The following is a 16943-nucleotide window of genomic DNA, read 5'->3' as shown; positions in this document are numbered from 1 at the left end:
ATTTAAGGTTTGTTTCTTTTTTTAAGGACTTTCAATATTATTTTATTTGGGATTGATATTTTATTTTTTCAGTTACGTGATATGAAACTGTTTCCACATTTATCCACTAACATAATTATAAGTTGCATGCTATTCTTTCATTTTTAGATTGGTTTCTGAGGAACATATTTTCTCAGTCCAAGATGCCTGCAAGAAAGCCTATAGTGAAAACTCACATTTACTTACTTTATGATCCTGGATAATTTACTTCACTTCTATTTGCCTAAGTTCCATATCACAAAAAGGGCAGATATACTGGAGAAGGCAATAAAAGAGCCTTTAAGAAAATCTCAATAACAATGCGCATAGCTTCATGTGGAAGTGGATACATGTGGATCATACCAACAATATTAACAGCTCTGGAAAGGGTAGAGGATTTGTCGTTTGGGACAAAACATTCTCAATTTGTTTGTGTATGTCATTGGCATTTTTCTTCCAAATGTACTATTGTCTGATATTGTACTAATATACTACTAATAGTTTCTGTACTTTTAAAAATGAACCATGTGGGGACAGCTAGGTAGCTCAGTGGATAGAGAATTGGCCCTGGAGTCAGGAAGACCTGCGTTCAGATCTGATCTCAGATAATTAATAATTGCCTAGCTTTGTGACCTTGGCCAAGTCATTTAATCCCATTGCCATGAGTAAACATTTTTTTAAATGAGCCATGCATACATTTTTTTTCAAAATTTTATTTACATAATTTTCAATAATCATATTTTTGGAAGTTTTTGAGTTTCATATTTTTTCTTCCTTCCACCATTCCCTCCCCTCCCTTCCTCCTGACAGAATGCAATCTAACATATGTCATGCATATATATGTAAAACAGAAATCCAAATTACTCATATTGTGAAAGAAAAATCAAATAAAAAATCATGAGTGGAAAAATATAATATATAAAACATTTCAAAAATTGAAAACAGTAAGTTTTGGTTTGCACTCAGACACCATAGTTTTTTCTGCGGAAGTGGATGATATTTTCCATCACAAGTCCTTTAAAACCATCTTTTATTATTGTTATGCTGAGATAAGCAAGTTCATCATAGTTGATCCTCATGTGATATTGCTATTCTGATTCTGCTCACTTCACTCAACATCAGATCATGCAGGTCTTTCCAGACTTTTCTGAAGTTTCTTATAATTTCTTGCAAAACGAAGTACTCCCTAATATTCATGTACCACAATTCGTTCAGCCATTCCCCAATTGATGGACATTCCCCTCTAGTTCAAATTCTTTACAACCACAAAAATAATTGCTATAAATATTCTTGTGCATGTATGTTTTCTTTGCCCTTTTTTGTGTTCTCTTTGGGGGTATAGATCTAGTAGTGGTATTGCTAGATCAAATTTTATTGGGCTTTGGGTGTAGTTCCAAACTCATCTCCATAAAATTTGAATCAGTTCACAACTACATCAACAATGCATTAATGTTCCAGTTTTTCCACATGTCCTCCAACACTGATCATTTTCCTTTTTGTGATTTTGGCCAATCTGAGAGGTATGAGGTGGCACCTCTTAATTATTTTAATTTGAATTGTTCTAATCAATAAAGATTTAGATTATTTTATAGGACTAGATATAGCTTTGATTTCTTCATCTCAGAAGTACCTGAGCATATCCTTGAACAAATTGTCTTTTGGGGAATGATTTTTATTCTTATAAATTTGATTCCAATCTATAAATTTTGGACATGAGTCCTTTATCAGAAACTAAAAAAATGTTTCTCAATTTACTGCATTCCTTTTAAACTCTGCTACATTGAGATTTTTGTGCAAAATATGCATGCTTATATGTATATAAATAATACCTCCATTTGCACAATACACATAATATTCCAAATCTTATATAAACCAAAGGCTGGATCTGCTATGTTACTAAATATGCTCTACTTTCCATTATTGCCAGTGAGAATGTACTTATCAATACAGTCAGACAGCATTTCTTTATTTTCATTACCTGCTGGCCTTTCAAGACATTCTTGGAACTCTCTTCTTCTCTGACTTTTGGTGCATGGCTCCTATGTTTTTCCTCTATTTGTTGTAATTATTCTCTCTCTCTGTCTCTTTTGCTAAACTCTCAGATAACACATCTAGCCCTGTGGATTTCAAACATCATCACTCTTCTGATAGCTCTTCAAATAATATCATTTATCCTATCTACACAATTTGCTTCTTGAAATCTCTCATTGCAATATCCATCAAATTTACAGTTCTATATTAGATGTTCAAGACTTTTCTGGCATGACTCAAATTTTTTCCTTAGTTTGTTGTAATTATTCTCTCTCTGTCTCTTTTGCTAAACTCACATAATACATCTAACCCTGTGGATTTCAAGCATCATTACTCTTCTGATAACTCATCAAATAAAATCTTTCACCTATCTGCTAAATTTGCTTTTCGAAGTCCCATTGCATAGTCCATCAAATTAATAGTTTTATCTAAGACATTCGAGGAGTGACATCTCACATTATCTCAAATCACTTTAAGGTTAAGAAATGCAAATAAGAAGTCTTTAATATTCCTCTTGAATCCCAAAGATAAATATGTAATGAACTACAAAGAGTTTTCAACTTGGAGCCATAAAATACTCATTTTAATTCTTGCCCTGTCATCATATAGCAATTTAGAACAAATCACTGAACCTCTATCAGTTCCCTTATCTTTAGTGAAGATATTAGATTTGAACATGTCAAAATTCCCATCTAGCTCTAAATAATGGGATAGATTGCATAATTTATTTTTTAAAAAATACAAGGAGATACCAGAAGTAGCTATGTCAAGTCAGTGGTGAAGTGGATAGGATGCTAGACCTGGATGTAAGAAGACTCATCTCCCTGAGTTCAAATCTTGCCTTAGATATTAACTAGTTCTGAGACTCTAGACAAGTCCTTTAGCCCTGTTTGCCTCAGTTTCCTCATTCTTCTAGAATGAGCTAGAGAAGGAAATGGCAACATACTCCAGTATTTTTGCATAAACAAATAAACAATATCAACAACAAAATGGGGTCACAGTCAGATATGACTGAAACAACTGAAGAAAAGCAACACTCTAACCATAATCTGGCTCGTTGCGGAGTCCTTAAGTTTGATCAGTTTGTTGTAGTTTCATGACATGATGAAGCTTCAAAGCCTAGTTCTGGGATAACCATGTCACAATATCATGTAAGAGAAGTGCCATGAAAAGACTTCAGAACATGGGTAGACAATACAACACTGCATAGTCACCACTGCACTAAATGTAATATTTTCCTCCATTTCAATCCAAGCTCATCGAATGCTGGGACTTTGTTATTTTTTTTTATTTTTAAACCCAAAACTTATCACAATGACATCTATAGTCTTCATATCATCTCAAATCATTTCTCACTACTCAATCAACTTTCTAATTCAATCACTCATGACCTGGACTATTATATTTGTCTACTCTTTTTCCTTCTATTGCCATTCTCTTCCTCCCCCAATATAGTTATTTCAAATTTGCCAAATTTATATTTCTAAAGCACAGATTAGACAATACCAGCACACAGATGAAAGCCTTACTCTAGGTTCCTTTAACCTCAATGACAAAATAACAATTCCTCCTTTTGAAATATAAAATACTTCACATCCTGGTTCCAACCCATATCTCTCAAGTTATTTTATATGATTTCAAAATCACATAATCTATATTTTAATTCAATTAATCTATTTTCAATTACTTCTACACAAACTAATATCTTCCATATCAATGCCTTCATCCAAGGTGGCTCACAATTTGCAGTGGTCTACTTTACCATTTCTTTCTTTTAGAATCTCTTTCTTAATAGTTCTGCTCAAATACCACCTTCTATACAAAAAACAAAATAAAACAAAATAAAAGGATTTTCAAAAAATATTTTGTTCCTTCATTTACATGTTTTATATTTATTTCTCACTCTTAATTTCTCAGCTTAATCAGAGTTACAATATCTATTTTTTGTTTGGATTTTATTTTGGTTCACTCTACATTTCTTTCAAGATTTCAGGAATATCAGAAGTAATGCCTTATATAAGGAACTTTGCAAACATTAAAGGATCAGCAGCAGCAGCATCACACAGTATAATGTGAATCACTTGAGGACAAGAACAATTTTCTTTTTTCAAACTTATGCATATTAAAATGTCAAATGCTGTGGACATTTAATAAATATTTGCCAAATTCATTTGAATCAATTTATTTAACTTAATATATAAATAGTATTATCAATATAAAATAATATCCTAGAATAGGAAGGATTTATAAGAAGAATCTTAAGGAAATCTTTTTTAACCACCTATTTAAAGTTGAATGAACAGAGGCCTAGAGAGTTGGGATGACATTCCCTAAATCATATAAGCATCAGCAGATTGATGCAGCATATGAACTAAGATGTTATTTGTTCTTTCTTCTTGAAGAACACCATGACATCAGGGAGGTGATGCCATGACATACATGTAAATTGGATTTGAGTTGAGAGGTTGCTTTCCAAAGTCACCAAACTTCTTTTCTCCTCCATAACTTTCTGAGTCCAGTGGCCAGATACAGATCGGTTTATATCACAATGGCCCTGGATGTGAGGCAATCAGGGTTGAGTGACTTTCCCAATGTCACACAATTATTAAATACAATTGTCTGGAGCTAGATTTGAATTAATGTCCTCCTGACTCTAGGATTGGTTCTTCATCCACTCCGCTATTTAGCTTTGTACCTTTAATGTACCTTTGAAATAAGGTACATTAATTTCAAATCCTTTAATCTTTAAAGATATTGTCATAGTGAAAATACTAATTATCTCGGATGTAGGAAACCTCAGCTCTGGTCCTGTCTATCACCAAATTAATTTGCGAGCTTAGTGAAGTCACATTTCCTGCCTTGGCCAAGGTGGCATTTTAAAAATTATAGAGTAGATTTTAATGAATTTTTAACATATTTAATATTTTTCTTCTCTGTGAGGCAGCTAGGAAGTAAAACCGATAGAGTTGGGCCTGGAGTCAAGAAGAAATGAATACAAATCTGGATTCAGATAGCTATGTGACCCTGGCCAAATCATTGAAGTCTGTTTGCCTCAGTTTTCCCATCCAAGAAATAAACTAGAGATGGAAATGGCAAACCATTTCATTGCTTTTGCCAAGAAAATTCCAAATCAGGGTCAAAAAGATCAGGATATGATTGAAAAATGACTACTGACAACAAATGGTCTTTATGTTTATAACTACTTATAGGAAGTTGTCATTTCATAGGCTTTCTACCAACAAAATCAACACTATCTCTGAAATGATGGAAGATTAACAATTCAAGTTTCTCATGGACTTTGAAGGCACAAATGTACAAATAATGGGTATATAAATCCATTGTCACATAAGAAATTGGAGAGAGAGTTCAACATTTGGTATTATTCCTTATTATATGTGGGACATGTCAAGACCCTCATATTCTCTGGGTGTCAATTCCTTCATCAGTGAAATTACATAACACCTGAAATCTCTTCTAGAACTTAGTCTTACAGTCTATTCGATTATGGGCATTTGACATACAAAGCATGTTATTAAGGACCCTTCCTACATACATTCCTAAATTTCATTTTTCTTTTTTATGTGGCAGTAATAAAGTAAATTGGAATTAATTTTGATAACATTTTAATGTCAGAGACCTGCATGGGTTCTTCACAGTGACAAAATTCCAATGGGTAAGAGTGGAAGAACACCCTGTTTAATATGTAATTATACTCCTAATCTTATTGAATCCAGTCTTATTATCTGAGAGGGGTCCTTGGAATTTTCTGCTGTTATTGTTAGAGTTTTCTAATGATTCATGTAAGACATGACTAGAGCTACAAGTCAAGAAATAATAAACATGAATTCACAAGACAGTAAGAAGCTGTAAACCTTAAGTGGGGTAGAGAATCATAGCAAAGGGATGAAACAAGTCCCTCAGAGAAAAGACAATATGAACTCCCATAATGAAACTTTATTTCTTTGTATATTGACATGATGCTTGTATAATTATTAATCAAAGAAGCTTAGCTCATGTTTAGAGAAAATGAGGGAGTAAGCCCTTTTCCAGTCCAGTCATATTTTAAAGTAGTTTCTCTAATCCCACCACCCAGACCTCAGAAAAATCCTCTGAATCATTGATAGAAGAATCTTGAAAAGGAATGATATGTAGTTCAGCCTTATATGAGTAACTCTTAGCTCTAGTGGCTCAGTGAGATTCTGAGTATAAACTGCTACATTCATCCTAAGAAGCAGAGGAATCTAGAAAATAAATGGCCTCAGTAACCAGTCATTCAAGTCCATCCTTGAACAAGAATTCCTTCTTCATTGTTTCTACACAATTCAACCTCCTACACTGTGGGGGAAACACTTCTTTCTGAGGCAATTATTCAATTCTTTGATGACAAATTAAAAAAAAAAATTCCCTCCCAAATAATCTAAATCAATCTTCAGAGAGGGGCATCAAAATAGTACCCTAGTCAGATATGAAAGCCACTGCTATACTTTGAGGTTAGGGAGATTTCCTTCCTATACCTGCTTCCATATTCTAGTTTTCTTGAGTAATCCCATTAAAAAAGGGACTTCCAATTCAGGACATGAAATTAAAGGAGTTATTTTTCTTGGGACTGCCTGGCAGAACTTATTCTCTAAAAAGCCTTATTGAGTACTAATAATGAATCCCAACAATGACCTCAGACAAAAAATCACAAAATTTTGTTTTAGGATCCCTGAGGACTCTGGGAACCTTTTAAGAAGTATGCAGAGTTTAAATTATGTTTATAATATTACAAAGACTTTTTAATGTTGAATATGATAAATATGAAAATAGATAATCTGCATAAACAAAAGTCTTTTGAAGTGTTCAAAAATTTTCAAACAGAAAGAATTATTAAAATGAAGAATATAAGAAACTATTGTTAGAATTCTAGATTCTGGACATTCCTTTCTAATACTAACAGCACAAATGCTGAGGCATTGAAAGGTGGAGAATATTTGTGATCGTTCTAAAAAAAACTCGTTCATTAGGAATTTTCCCTGTCCCGTATTATGGGAGTTGGGTAGGGTACATGGAGCAGCTCTTCAAAGAATATTAAGTATCTTTAAAATGTGGGTTTGCTCACAGAAACCCTGACAATATTGACTTCCTCTATCAACTTCCCTACTTATTGGGATCCCTGACACTTCATTCTGATTGCCCTTATACTTACTAAAGTAAAATAACCATGGAAATGAATGAGTGCTCAAACTAAGTCAAAAGAATAAAGTGGGTGACACAAGATGTGGGATAATGGGAAAATTCTGTCACCTCTCTGAGTCTCAGTAAACTGTAAAATGTAATTAAAAGTATCTGTACTACATGACTAATAGGGTTACTATAAAGAACAAATGAGAGAATACATGCAAAGCCATAAGCTAAATGCAACTACTATTATCACTTTTGCCTTGTACCTCTCTCCTTACTTCACCCTAACCCTAACCCTAATCCTTCCCATAATTCACTTCTAATGTCCCAGTTCTCAAAGATCAATTTAGGATTCAAAATTTCATCTTACCTCTATTTATTCGACATTATAATTATTCTCACTTTTGTGTTGAAGGAATTCTTATTCTCAATTTATACACAGATTCACATCTTCCATTACTGATGTTTACTACTGAATTCTCAGGGTTTTTTGCGTGATGATAATTTCAGGTCAGAAAGTAATGGTTTTAATTTCTTCTGAAATTAATGACAAACTGTTACAACCTAATGATCTGGTGCCAAAGTTTTTAATTGACACAATGCCTTAATGAAAAAAAAATTTAAGCAGAATTGAAGCAAATAGAAATAAAAATAAAATGATTCTACTACATTAGAATGGCCCCAAGTAGGAAGGTAATTAGATAGGTGGGTACAATGTTACCTAGAAAAATTGCATGCTATGCCCATGGTACTGACTATAGAGAATAGCTAGATTCAACTTTCACAAAATTTTCTATTACAAATAACTAATAAATGGACAGCATACTGGGCTTGGAGTCAGGAAGGATCATCTCTTTGATATCTGGTGTCAGACACTATTTGTGAGACTCTGGGAAAGTCATTTAACCCTGTTTGCCCCAATTTCCTCATTGGAAAAATGTGTTGGATAAGGAAATGGAAACTGTTTAAAATAGGAAGTGATTAAAAAGAGAAGGCATCAGAATTAAGAGAGGTTGGGAAAATTTCCTGAAGGAGATGGAATATTATTTGACCTTTAAAGGAAACCAAGTATATCAGTAGTCAAAGCAGAAGAGGGAGAGTCTTAGAAATAGTGATTGGAGCTAAATAATTGAGAGCCTTATTACTGAAAGAGCCAGAAGAGTATAAGTTAAGGAGTAACATGTAATGATGCTAAAAGATTGATAGTGGATAGGTTATAAAGTATTTGAATGTCAAACTTAACGTTTCTTGTTTGCATCCTATTTTCATTTCTGTTTTGTTTTGTTGATTTTTTTTATTTGATGACATTTTGTTTTTGTTCTGTTTTTCTTTCACACTCTGACTAATGTGGAAATAGATTTTCCTGATTGCATTTTTATAAGCTATATCAGATTGCTTGCTATTAGAAAGGGGAAAGAAGAAAAAAATTGAAACTCCAACTTTTATTAAATTGAATGTTGAAAATTATCTTTACATGTAATTAGAAAAAATAAAATACTATTCTGAAAAATAAGCAGTTATTCATCATGTATCATTTTTAATTACTCTGCTAGGGACTGGACAAGTTTAAGCACTCAGTTTCAGGGTTATATGACATTTGGGAAAAAAATCTAGAGATATCTCTGGGGGACAGCAAGGGAAATTGAAATTAGTCATCAGCAAGGTAAGTAGATGGGGAATCACCTTCCTTTAGATTATATGGAAAAAATAAGACATAAAGAAGAGAGAGTTGACCTGCACACAAAGTAGATAATGTGAAAATAAATATTTATTAAATTCTTACTCTATAAAAGGTAATATGCTGGTGCCTATCTGTGATTTGATATGAAAGTAATATAACAAAAGGTCAACTGAGGCATATTGATAGAAGCAAAATATTAATTTATTAATACGGAATGCTACTTGCCATTAAAGCACATGCCTCAGCAAGAGCATATCTCCCTCTTAATAAAAACATATAAGTTGGGGGGGAGTAGAGAATAAAAACACAGGACAGAGTAATTGGCATGAAGGTACTAAGGATTACATAATTAGCTCCATAGAACACAGGGAACAATATAAGTAACTTGAAATTTGTAATGGGTCTAACAACATTCCTTTCTTTTCCTCTGAATGCTTTGAAATTTTCATTTAAAGCATAAAAAAGTAAACATCCAGATTTCTTTGGAGGGCAAACTAGACATCCCTAAAGTTTAGCCTTGGGGTGCCAGAATCTCCTATGGCAGGGCACATATAGAATAATACTATCAAAAGAACTGGATTTCAAGTAAATTCATTAACCAGTTAATTAAAGTTTGAATTAAATAGACAGGGAACTATGACTTATCAAGTTACAGGACAAAATCAATAAATCATAAATAAAATCAATAAAAATCATACAAAATCAAGTAAATTGTCTCTAATTGGATTATGAGAATGTGTAATTGAATAAAGTTCTGAATCTACTTTCTAATTTCATGAAATACTCTAAAATATAAGTTGAAAAAATGAATAGATGGTTTATTCAACTTTTTAAAATCCTCAATATAAGGATAGTATTGGAAGAAAATTTTGAGACTTGCCAAACTTATGAAAATCATATATCACAGAATCAAATTTAGGAATCCAGAAAGGGATATGATTCCCAGGTTTTGGATCAGGGAGTATTAAGAATCCTTGAGCCATAAGAGAATTAACTTGCAGGACACAGAGATTTTGTTGCTGTTGTTATTCAGTCATTTTCTAACTCTTCATAACCTCATTGATCATAATATTCCATGTCCTTCTCCCTCCACTATATCCTAAAATTCATGCTCATTGCTTCCATGACACTATCTATTCATTTCATCCTCTGCAAACCTCTTTTCCTCTTGTAATTAATTTTCACAAGATTAGGGTCTTTTCCATTGATTCGTTCATTTTCATTATGTGGGAAAAGTATTTATACTTCAAGGATATAGAAAAGGTGTGCTTTAAAGATGAAAGTGGACAAAAGAAATCATAGAAAAGTTTATTTCTTATAAAAGAGAACCCAAATTCTCATTTTTCCCATTTATAACTTTCTTAAAAGCATTTATGACTTCTTTGTTCCTCAGACTATACACCAGAGGATTTAACATGGGAATTATCATAGTGTAGAAGACTGATGCAACTTTATCTGTGTCCATGGAATGACTAGAACTTGGTTGTAAATACATGAAGATTACTGTTCCATAAAAAATAGACACGGCTATGAGGTGAGAAGCACAGGTGGAAAAGGCTTTCTGCCGGCTCTCAGCTGAGTGCATCTTCAAGATAGTAATAAGGATGACAGTGTAGGATATCAAAATGATGGAAAAGGCAATGAAACAGTTAAATGATGCTATATAGACAACAATCATTTCATTAATATGCATGTCAGAGCAGGAGAGAGCCATGAGTGGTGGAATATCACAAAAGAAGTGATGCACCACATTTGACTTACAGAAGTGGAGAATAAAAGTATTTCCTGTGAGAACAGCAGAAGTAAAAAAACCATAGACATAGCACCCAATGGCCAAACGAGTACATATACTGGATGTCATGAGGGTGGTGTAATGAAGGGGTTTACACACAGCTGCATGGCGATCATAGGCCATGACAGCTAGGAAATAATTTTCAGAAGTAATTAAACCCAAAAAGAAGAATAACTGCGTAGCACATCCGTTGTAAGAAATAATTTTGTCACCTGGGAAGAACCCAGCCATCACTTTTGGAGTAACAGCCGAGGAGTAACCAAAATCTACCAGAGAAAGGTTACTGAGGAAAAAGTACATTGGGGTATGGAGACGGGGATCCTGAAAAATCAGGGCTATCATCCCCAGATTCCCCACTAGAGTAATGAGGTAGATGATAGTGAAAATTAAAAAAAGGGGCACTTGAAACTCTGGGACATCTGAAATTCCCACAAGTATGAACTCCTTCACTTCTGATCCATTTTCCATGAATGATTTTAAAGACTTAAGTGATTCACCTAGGAAAAGAAAAAAAAAGATAAATTATGACAGTAATCAATATTCTCTCTAGTTCATAGAATCATGTGTTTGATCAAAATATGAAACTGAGCTTCTTGTAGGACAAGATATTTTATAGAGGGTTATATAACACAACAATATCAGTGCCACAAATATGATTTTTTCCATAGCATATTGCAATATGGAAAATCCCCTTCTGCACTCATTAATGAACTTTTATTACTGAATTTTAACCTTCTGAGCAGCTATGATTTCTATATTGACTCTAGCTAAACAGAAAAATGCTTCTATCCAGGATGAATTGCTCACTATTTTTCTACCTCCATCATACAGAACTCTGAAATTCCTCTCTTGAATAACATTTCATTAATTCTTCATCATATAGTCTACTTCTAATTGAGCTTTATTCTGAACATCAGTTTCTATATACCAAGTTCATCCTCCTTATTCTAATCTGCCTTCATTATCCTCATAGTCATGTTCATGTGCCTGACTGATATTGCCATATTCTAATACTTGTGTTAGGATTAATAACACTTCATAGTTATACCAGTTACTCCACCTTTGGTTAGGTCTAATATTCCCAATTTCTATATGTATTAATATACAAATGAATGAGTTCCATTACCCTATTGACAATGAATTCACTACAAATTCATGCTATCATCTCTTATTTGGGTGCTCACATGCCTAAAGCAATTCACCTATTCATCTCCAATTAATCTCCAAGGCCACTTTGAAAAATATTTTATTCTAAAATATTTTCCTTTCTTCTAAATCTTCCTACACTACTTCTTTCATCCTCCATCTTATCAGAGAAAGAGGTCTTCTTTCCTGAATTCCCCCTTTCATCTATTTGTCACAATAATGTTAATGATGCTAATATTCAGTATTCCATATTCTCTTTTGCTTTATTTTAGGGGAAAAGATGCTTTTATAAAAGATTGCTTTCTCCTATAATCATCACCAAGTCAATGTAAATTTCTTTATTTCTGTTTCTCAATCCTCTTTCCTCTGGTCCCAGTCTTGCTTTTCACTCACTCACTTTTCAGTTATATTTGAGTCTATCTGAACTCATTTGGAATTTTCTTGGTAGAGATATTGAAGTGGTATGCCATTTCTTTCTCCAGCTCATTTTATTGATGAGGAAACTAAAGCAAATAGTTTTGCTTCCTCAGGATTACAAAACTAGTATGTATCTGATGCCAGATTTGAACTCAACCTTTCCTGACTTCAGACCTGGTGAACTATCTTCTGCACCCTCTAACCATCTCAAAAATCATTAACAAAACCCAGAATTGAAATAGCATAATAAAGTTTATAGATTATTTTTTTTAAAAATTAGTTAATTTTTCCCCAGGATAATGAAGGATATTAAATGATATTATAGATAAACAGATAGAGAGATAGATAGACAGATAGATGATAGAGAATGAGAAAAATGAGAGATTTGTATCTATATAGAGCCAGATATCGATATTTGTATAGATCGATAAACCAATATACATAGGTGTATATATATATATATATATATATATGTATGTGTGTGTGTGTATGTATGTGTGTGTATACATATATATGTTATATTTTACAAAGGAAGAACCTGAAGCAGACAAAATTTAAGTGACTCACTCAGAGTCACACACTAAAAAAAAATGAATGAAATCTAATTGGCCATCAAAATTGTTATCAGAGCAATGAAAAGAGAATAGAGAACAGAAATAAAGAAGCTTATATTGACAAGGGGATCATTATAAGAGAAGGTATCTTTTATGAAATCATCTCTTTTCCTAAAATAAAATAAAAGGAGAAGAGAATATGGGTTAATGAAAGTTATCATCATTATCATTAGTGTGTGCAATAGGTGGAAAGAGGGAATTCAAGAAAGAAGATATCTTTTTCTACTAAGATTGAGGATGAAGGAAGTGGCATAGAAAGAGTTAGAAGTAATCGCATCCAAAAATGGTCCAGGGACAAATAGATCCAAAATTAATTGGAAACTAAATCACCTCATTTTAAAGAATGAGTGGATCAAACAGCAAATTATAGAAAGAATTAATGATTTTATCCTAGATAGTGATAATAACAAAACAACATACCAAAACTTATGGGATATGGCCAAGGTAGTTGTCAGGGGATATAGTATATCTTTAAATGCTTACATGAACAAATTGGAAGAAGAGGAAATCAATGAATTAAACATGCAACTGAAAAATTAGACAAGGAATAAATTAAAATCCCAAATTAAATACCAATTTAGAAATTCTAAAAATTAAAGGAGAAATTAGTGAAATTAAAAACAAAAAAAACTTTTGAATAAATAAAACCAATAGTTGGTTTTATGAAAACAAACAATAAAATTTCCAAATCTCTGGTTAATTTGATTAAAAAAAGATTGTACAAAACCAAATTACCAGTATCATAAATGAAAAATGTGAACTCACTACCAATGAGGAGGAAATTAAAGTAAAAAAGCAGAATTATTTTGCCCAACTGTATGCCAATAAATTTAATAATCTAAGTGAAATGGATGAATATTTGCAAAACATAAGTTGCCCAGGTTAAAGGAAGAGGAAAGCAAAGACTTAAACCTATCTCAGAAAAAGAAATTCAACAAGCCATCATTGAACTCCCTAAGAAAGAGTCACCAGGGTCAAAGTGATTCATAAGTGAATTTTATCAAACATTTAAAGAACAATTGGTTAAAATTCTATATAAAATCTTTAACAAAATAGGTGAGGATGGAACTCTGCCTGACTTTTTCTGTTATACTAATAGGATGCTTATACAGTGAAAAAACTTATAGACCTATTTCCTTGATGAATATAGATGCAAAAATCTTAAATAAAATCTTAGCAAAGAGATTACAGCAAGTTATCACTAGGATAATACACCATGACCAAGCAGGATTTATCCCAGGAATGCAGGGTTGGTTCAGTGTTAGGAAAACTGTTAGTATAATTAATTATATCAATAACAATTATTGTTATTGGCTTATAGCAATAAGGATTATAGCAATAAAATGCTGAAAAAGCCTTTGACAAAATACAACACCCATTCCTACTAAAAACAATAGAGAGTATAGGAATAAATGGCTTTCCCCTTAGAATGATAAGCAGCATCTATCTGAAACCATCAACAAGCATTATATGCAATGGGGATAATAAATAAGCTTGACGTATTCCCAATAAGATGAGGGGTGAAACAAGGATGTCCATTATCATCACTACTATTCAATATGGTATTAGAAATGTTAGCTTTAGCAATAAGAGGAAAAAAAGAATTTGAAGGCATTAGAATTGAGAAGGAAGAAACAAAACTCTAATTCTTTGCAGATACATGATGGTATAACCAGAGAATCCTAAAAAATCATCACAAAAACTCCTAGAAGCAATTAGCAATGTTGTCAAAGTCACAGGATATAAAATAAACCCTCACAAATCCTCAGCATTTCTGTATACATTACTAGCAAGATACAGCAGAAAGAGCTAGAAAGGGAAATTCCATTCAAAATAATAAGATGATATAAAACACTTGGGATTTTACCTACCAAGGCAGACTCAGCCACTCTGAAAACAACTGCAAAGCACTTCTCTCACAAATACAATCAGATTCAAAAAACTGGACAAATATCAACTGCCCATGGATAGGCCGAGCTAATATAATAAGAATGATAATTCCACCGAAATTCATCTACTTATTTTTTGTCCAACCACTCAAAATTCCAAAGTATTTTTACTTTAATGAGTTAGAAAAAATTGCAAGTAAATTCATATGGAGAAATAAAAAGGATTCATATGGAGAAATAAAAAGTCAAGAATTTCCAGGGATTTAATGAAAAAAGTGCAAAAGAAGGTGGATTAGCCCTAAGTGATTTAAGTTATATTATAAAGCATCAGTCATCAAAACTGTCTGGTATTGACTAAGAAATAGAATGGTGGATCAGTGAAACAGGCTAGGTGCAATATCAGAAAATGACTATAGTTAATCTGATGTTTGATGAATCCAAAGAGTCCAGCTATTGGGATAAAAGATCTCTCTTTGATAAAAACTGTTGGGGAAAAGGGAAGTTAGTGTGGCAGAAACTTGGATTAAACCAAAACCTCATACCCTATAGCAAGATAAGATCAAAATGGATACAGGCTTTAGACATGAAAGACAACATTATAAGAAAACTAGAAAATCAAGTACTAATTTACCTGTCAGATCTATGGAAAGGGAAGCAGTTTATGAGCAAGCAGGAGATGAAGAACAACATTTAAAAACAAACTAGATAACTTTGATCACATTAAATTAAAAAGCTTTTGTACAGACAAAACCACTCTAAGATAAAAAGAAATGTAATAAATTGGGAAACAATTTTGACAACTAATATTTCTGAAAAAAAGATTTATTTCTAATATATATAGAGAACTGAGTCAAATAAAGAAAAAAAACAAGCCATTACTGAATTGACAAATGATCAAATGATCAAAGGCAATTTGCAGATGAGGAAATCAATTTAGATCATGTATAGCATAGAAACAATGTAAATACTAATGGACTGCCTTCTGTGGGGGTTGGACAGAGAGAAGTGAAATTATGGGGGAAATTGTAAAGTCAAAATTAAATACATTTTCTAAAAAAAAGAGATGGAAGTCAGAATATATCCAGCATAAAATCCATTAGTTTATGTGATATTATATTATTTTAGGATGTAAATCCACCTTCATGGGATGCTTACTGCTTCCAAAATGATTCTTGCTTGTTTGTGTGTGTGTGTTTGTGTGTGTGTGTTTGTGTGTGTGTGTGTGTGTTTGTATTTGGCATTCAAAGTCCTTTACCATTGCTCTCTTATTTATCCTTCCAGATTTATCTCTCATGTGTTTCCTCATTTCAGGAACACTGATGTCATATATTCTGGAACCCAGTAGCTTCCATGTTCAAACTATGTGTCTTTTTCAACTGTATCCCATGCCTCAAATGGTCTATTTCAGTGATATAATTCTGAGAATTCCTGATGGCTCTAAAGATATAAATTAATTGTGAATTCCTATATTCTTAACTTTCCTGTTCCTTCTAGGGTTAGTGCCCCTACTTGAATGATTTATATTATCTTAGAATATCAGCGGTATAGACTTCTCTGTGTACAGTTTTCTCACAGAGGAATGTCTAGGTAGGATGGTAGGAATTGTTTATGTTTTTTTTATTCATTTTCATATCATCAGAGGCTAACACAAAGACTGGCACATAGAGAGCATCGAATAATACTGATTGAACTGAATTATTTGAGTGAATTGATGGAATTCATAAAGCAATCTCTGGGAAAGAAAAATGAATATTAATAATGAACCTAAATAGTTCTTATAAGATCATAGACATAGAGTTGGTAATACTAGAGTGGATCTAATCTGTTTCCTTCATTTTGCAAAAGAAGGAATTGAGACACAGAGAAGCCAATGGTCTAAGGTCAAATGTCAAAGCAAGGGTGTGAACTCCAGTACTCCAGTTCCAAATAGTTTACTTTGTAAGGATTGGCAAATACTGAGGAAAGGCTAAAAAGACCTGAGTTGTAAACTTGATTGTAGCTTACCACTGACTCTAATGTACTCTGTTATCTTAGACAAGCTCCTCATTTTCTCTTAATCTTAATCAATACAACAATAAAATTGTATGTTTCATAAGTTTTTAACTGGTCTACTGTGTTTCAGGTAATTTGTTTGTGTGATCTCAGAGAATAGCTCAGTACAGTGCTATAAAATAAAGTATGTGAAGTCAAAA

General features: G+C 32.7%; 1 protein-coding gene across 1 annotated transcript; it reads right to left on the bottom strand.

Moving 5' to 3' along the window:
- Nucleotides 1-10185: 10185 nt before the first annotated feature.
- LOC141516681 (olfactory receptor 5B2-like) lies at nucleotides 10186-11162 on the bottom strand. The gene has a single exon (XM_074227679.1). The coding sequence runs from the start codon at nucleotides 11151-11153 to the stop codon at nucleotides 10209-10211; it is 945 nt and encodes a 314-aa protein (XP_074083780.1). The 5' UTR covers nucleotides 11154-11162; the 3' UTR covers nucleotides 10186-10208.
- Nucleotides 11163-16943: the final 5781 nt, after the last annotated feature.

This window comes from Macrotis lagotis, chromosome 3 (assembly GCF_037893015.1).
Source record: "Macrotis lagotis isolate mMagLag1 chromosome 3, bilby.v1.9.chrom.fasta, whole genome shotgun sequence".
Taxonomy (NCBI): domain Eukaryota; kingdom Metazoa; phylum Chordata; class Mammalia; order Peramelemorphia; family Peramelidae; genus Macrotis; species Macrotis lagotis.
The sequence above is the reverse complement of the archived record's forward strand: the minus strand, read 5'-3'. Positions and strand labels throughout refer to the sequence as shown.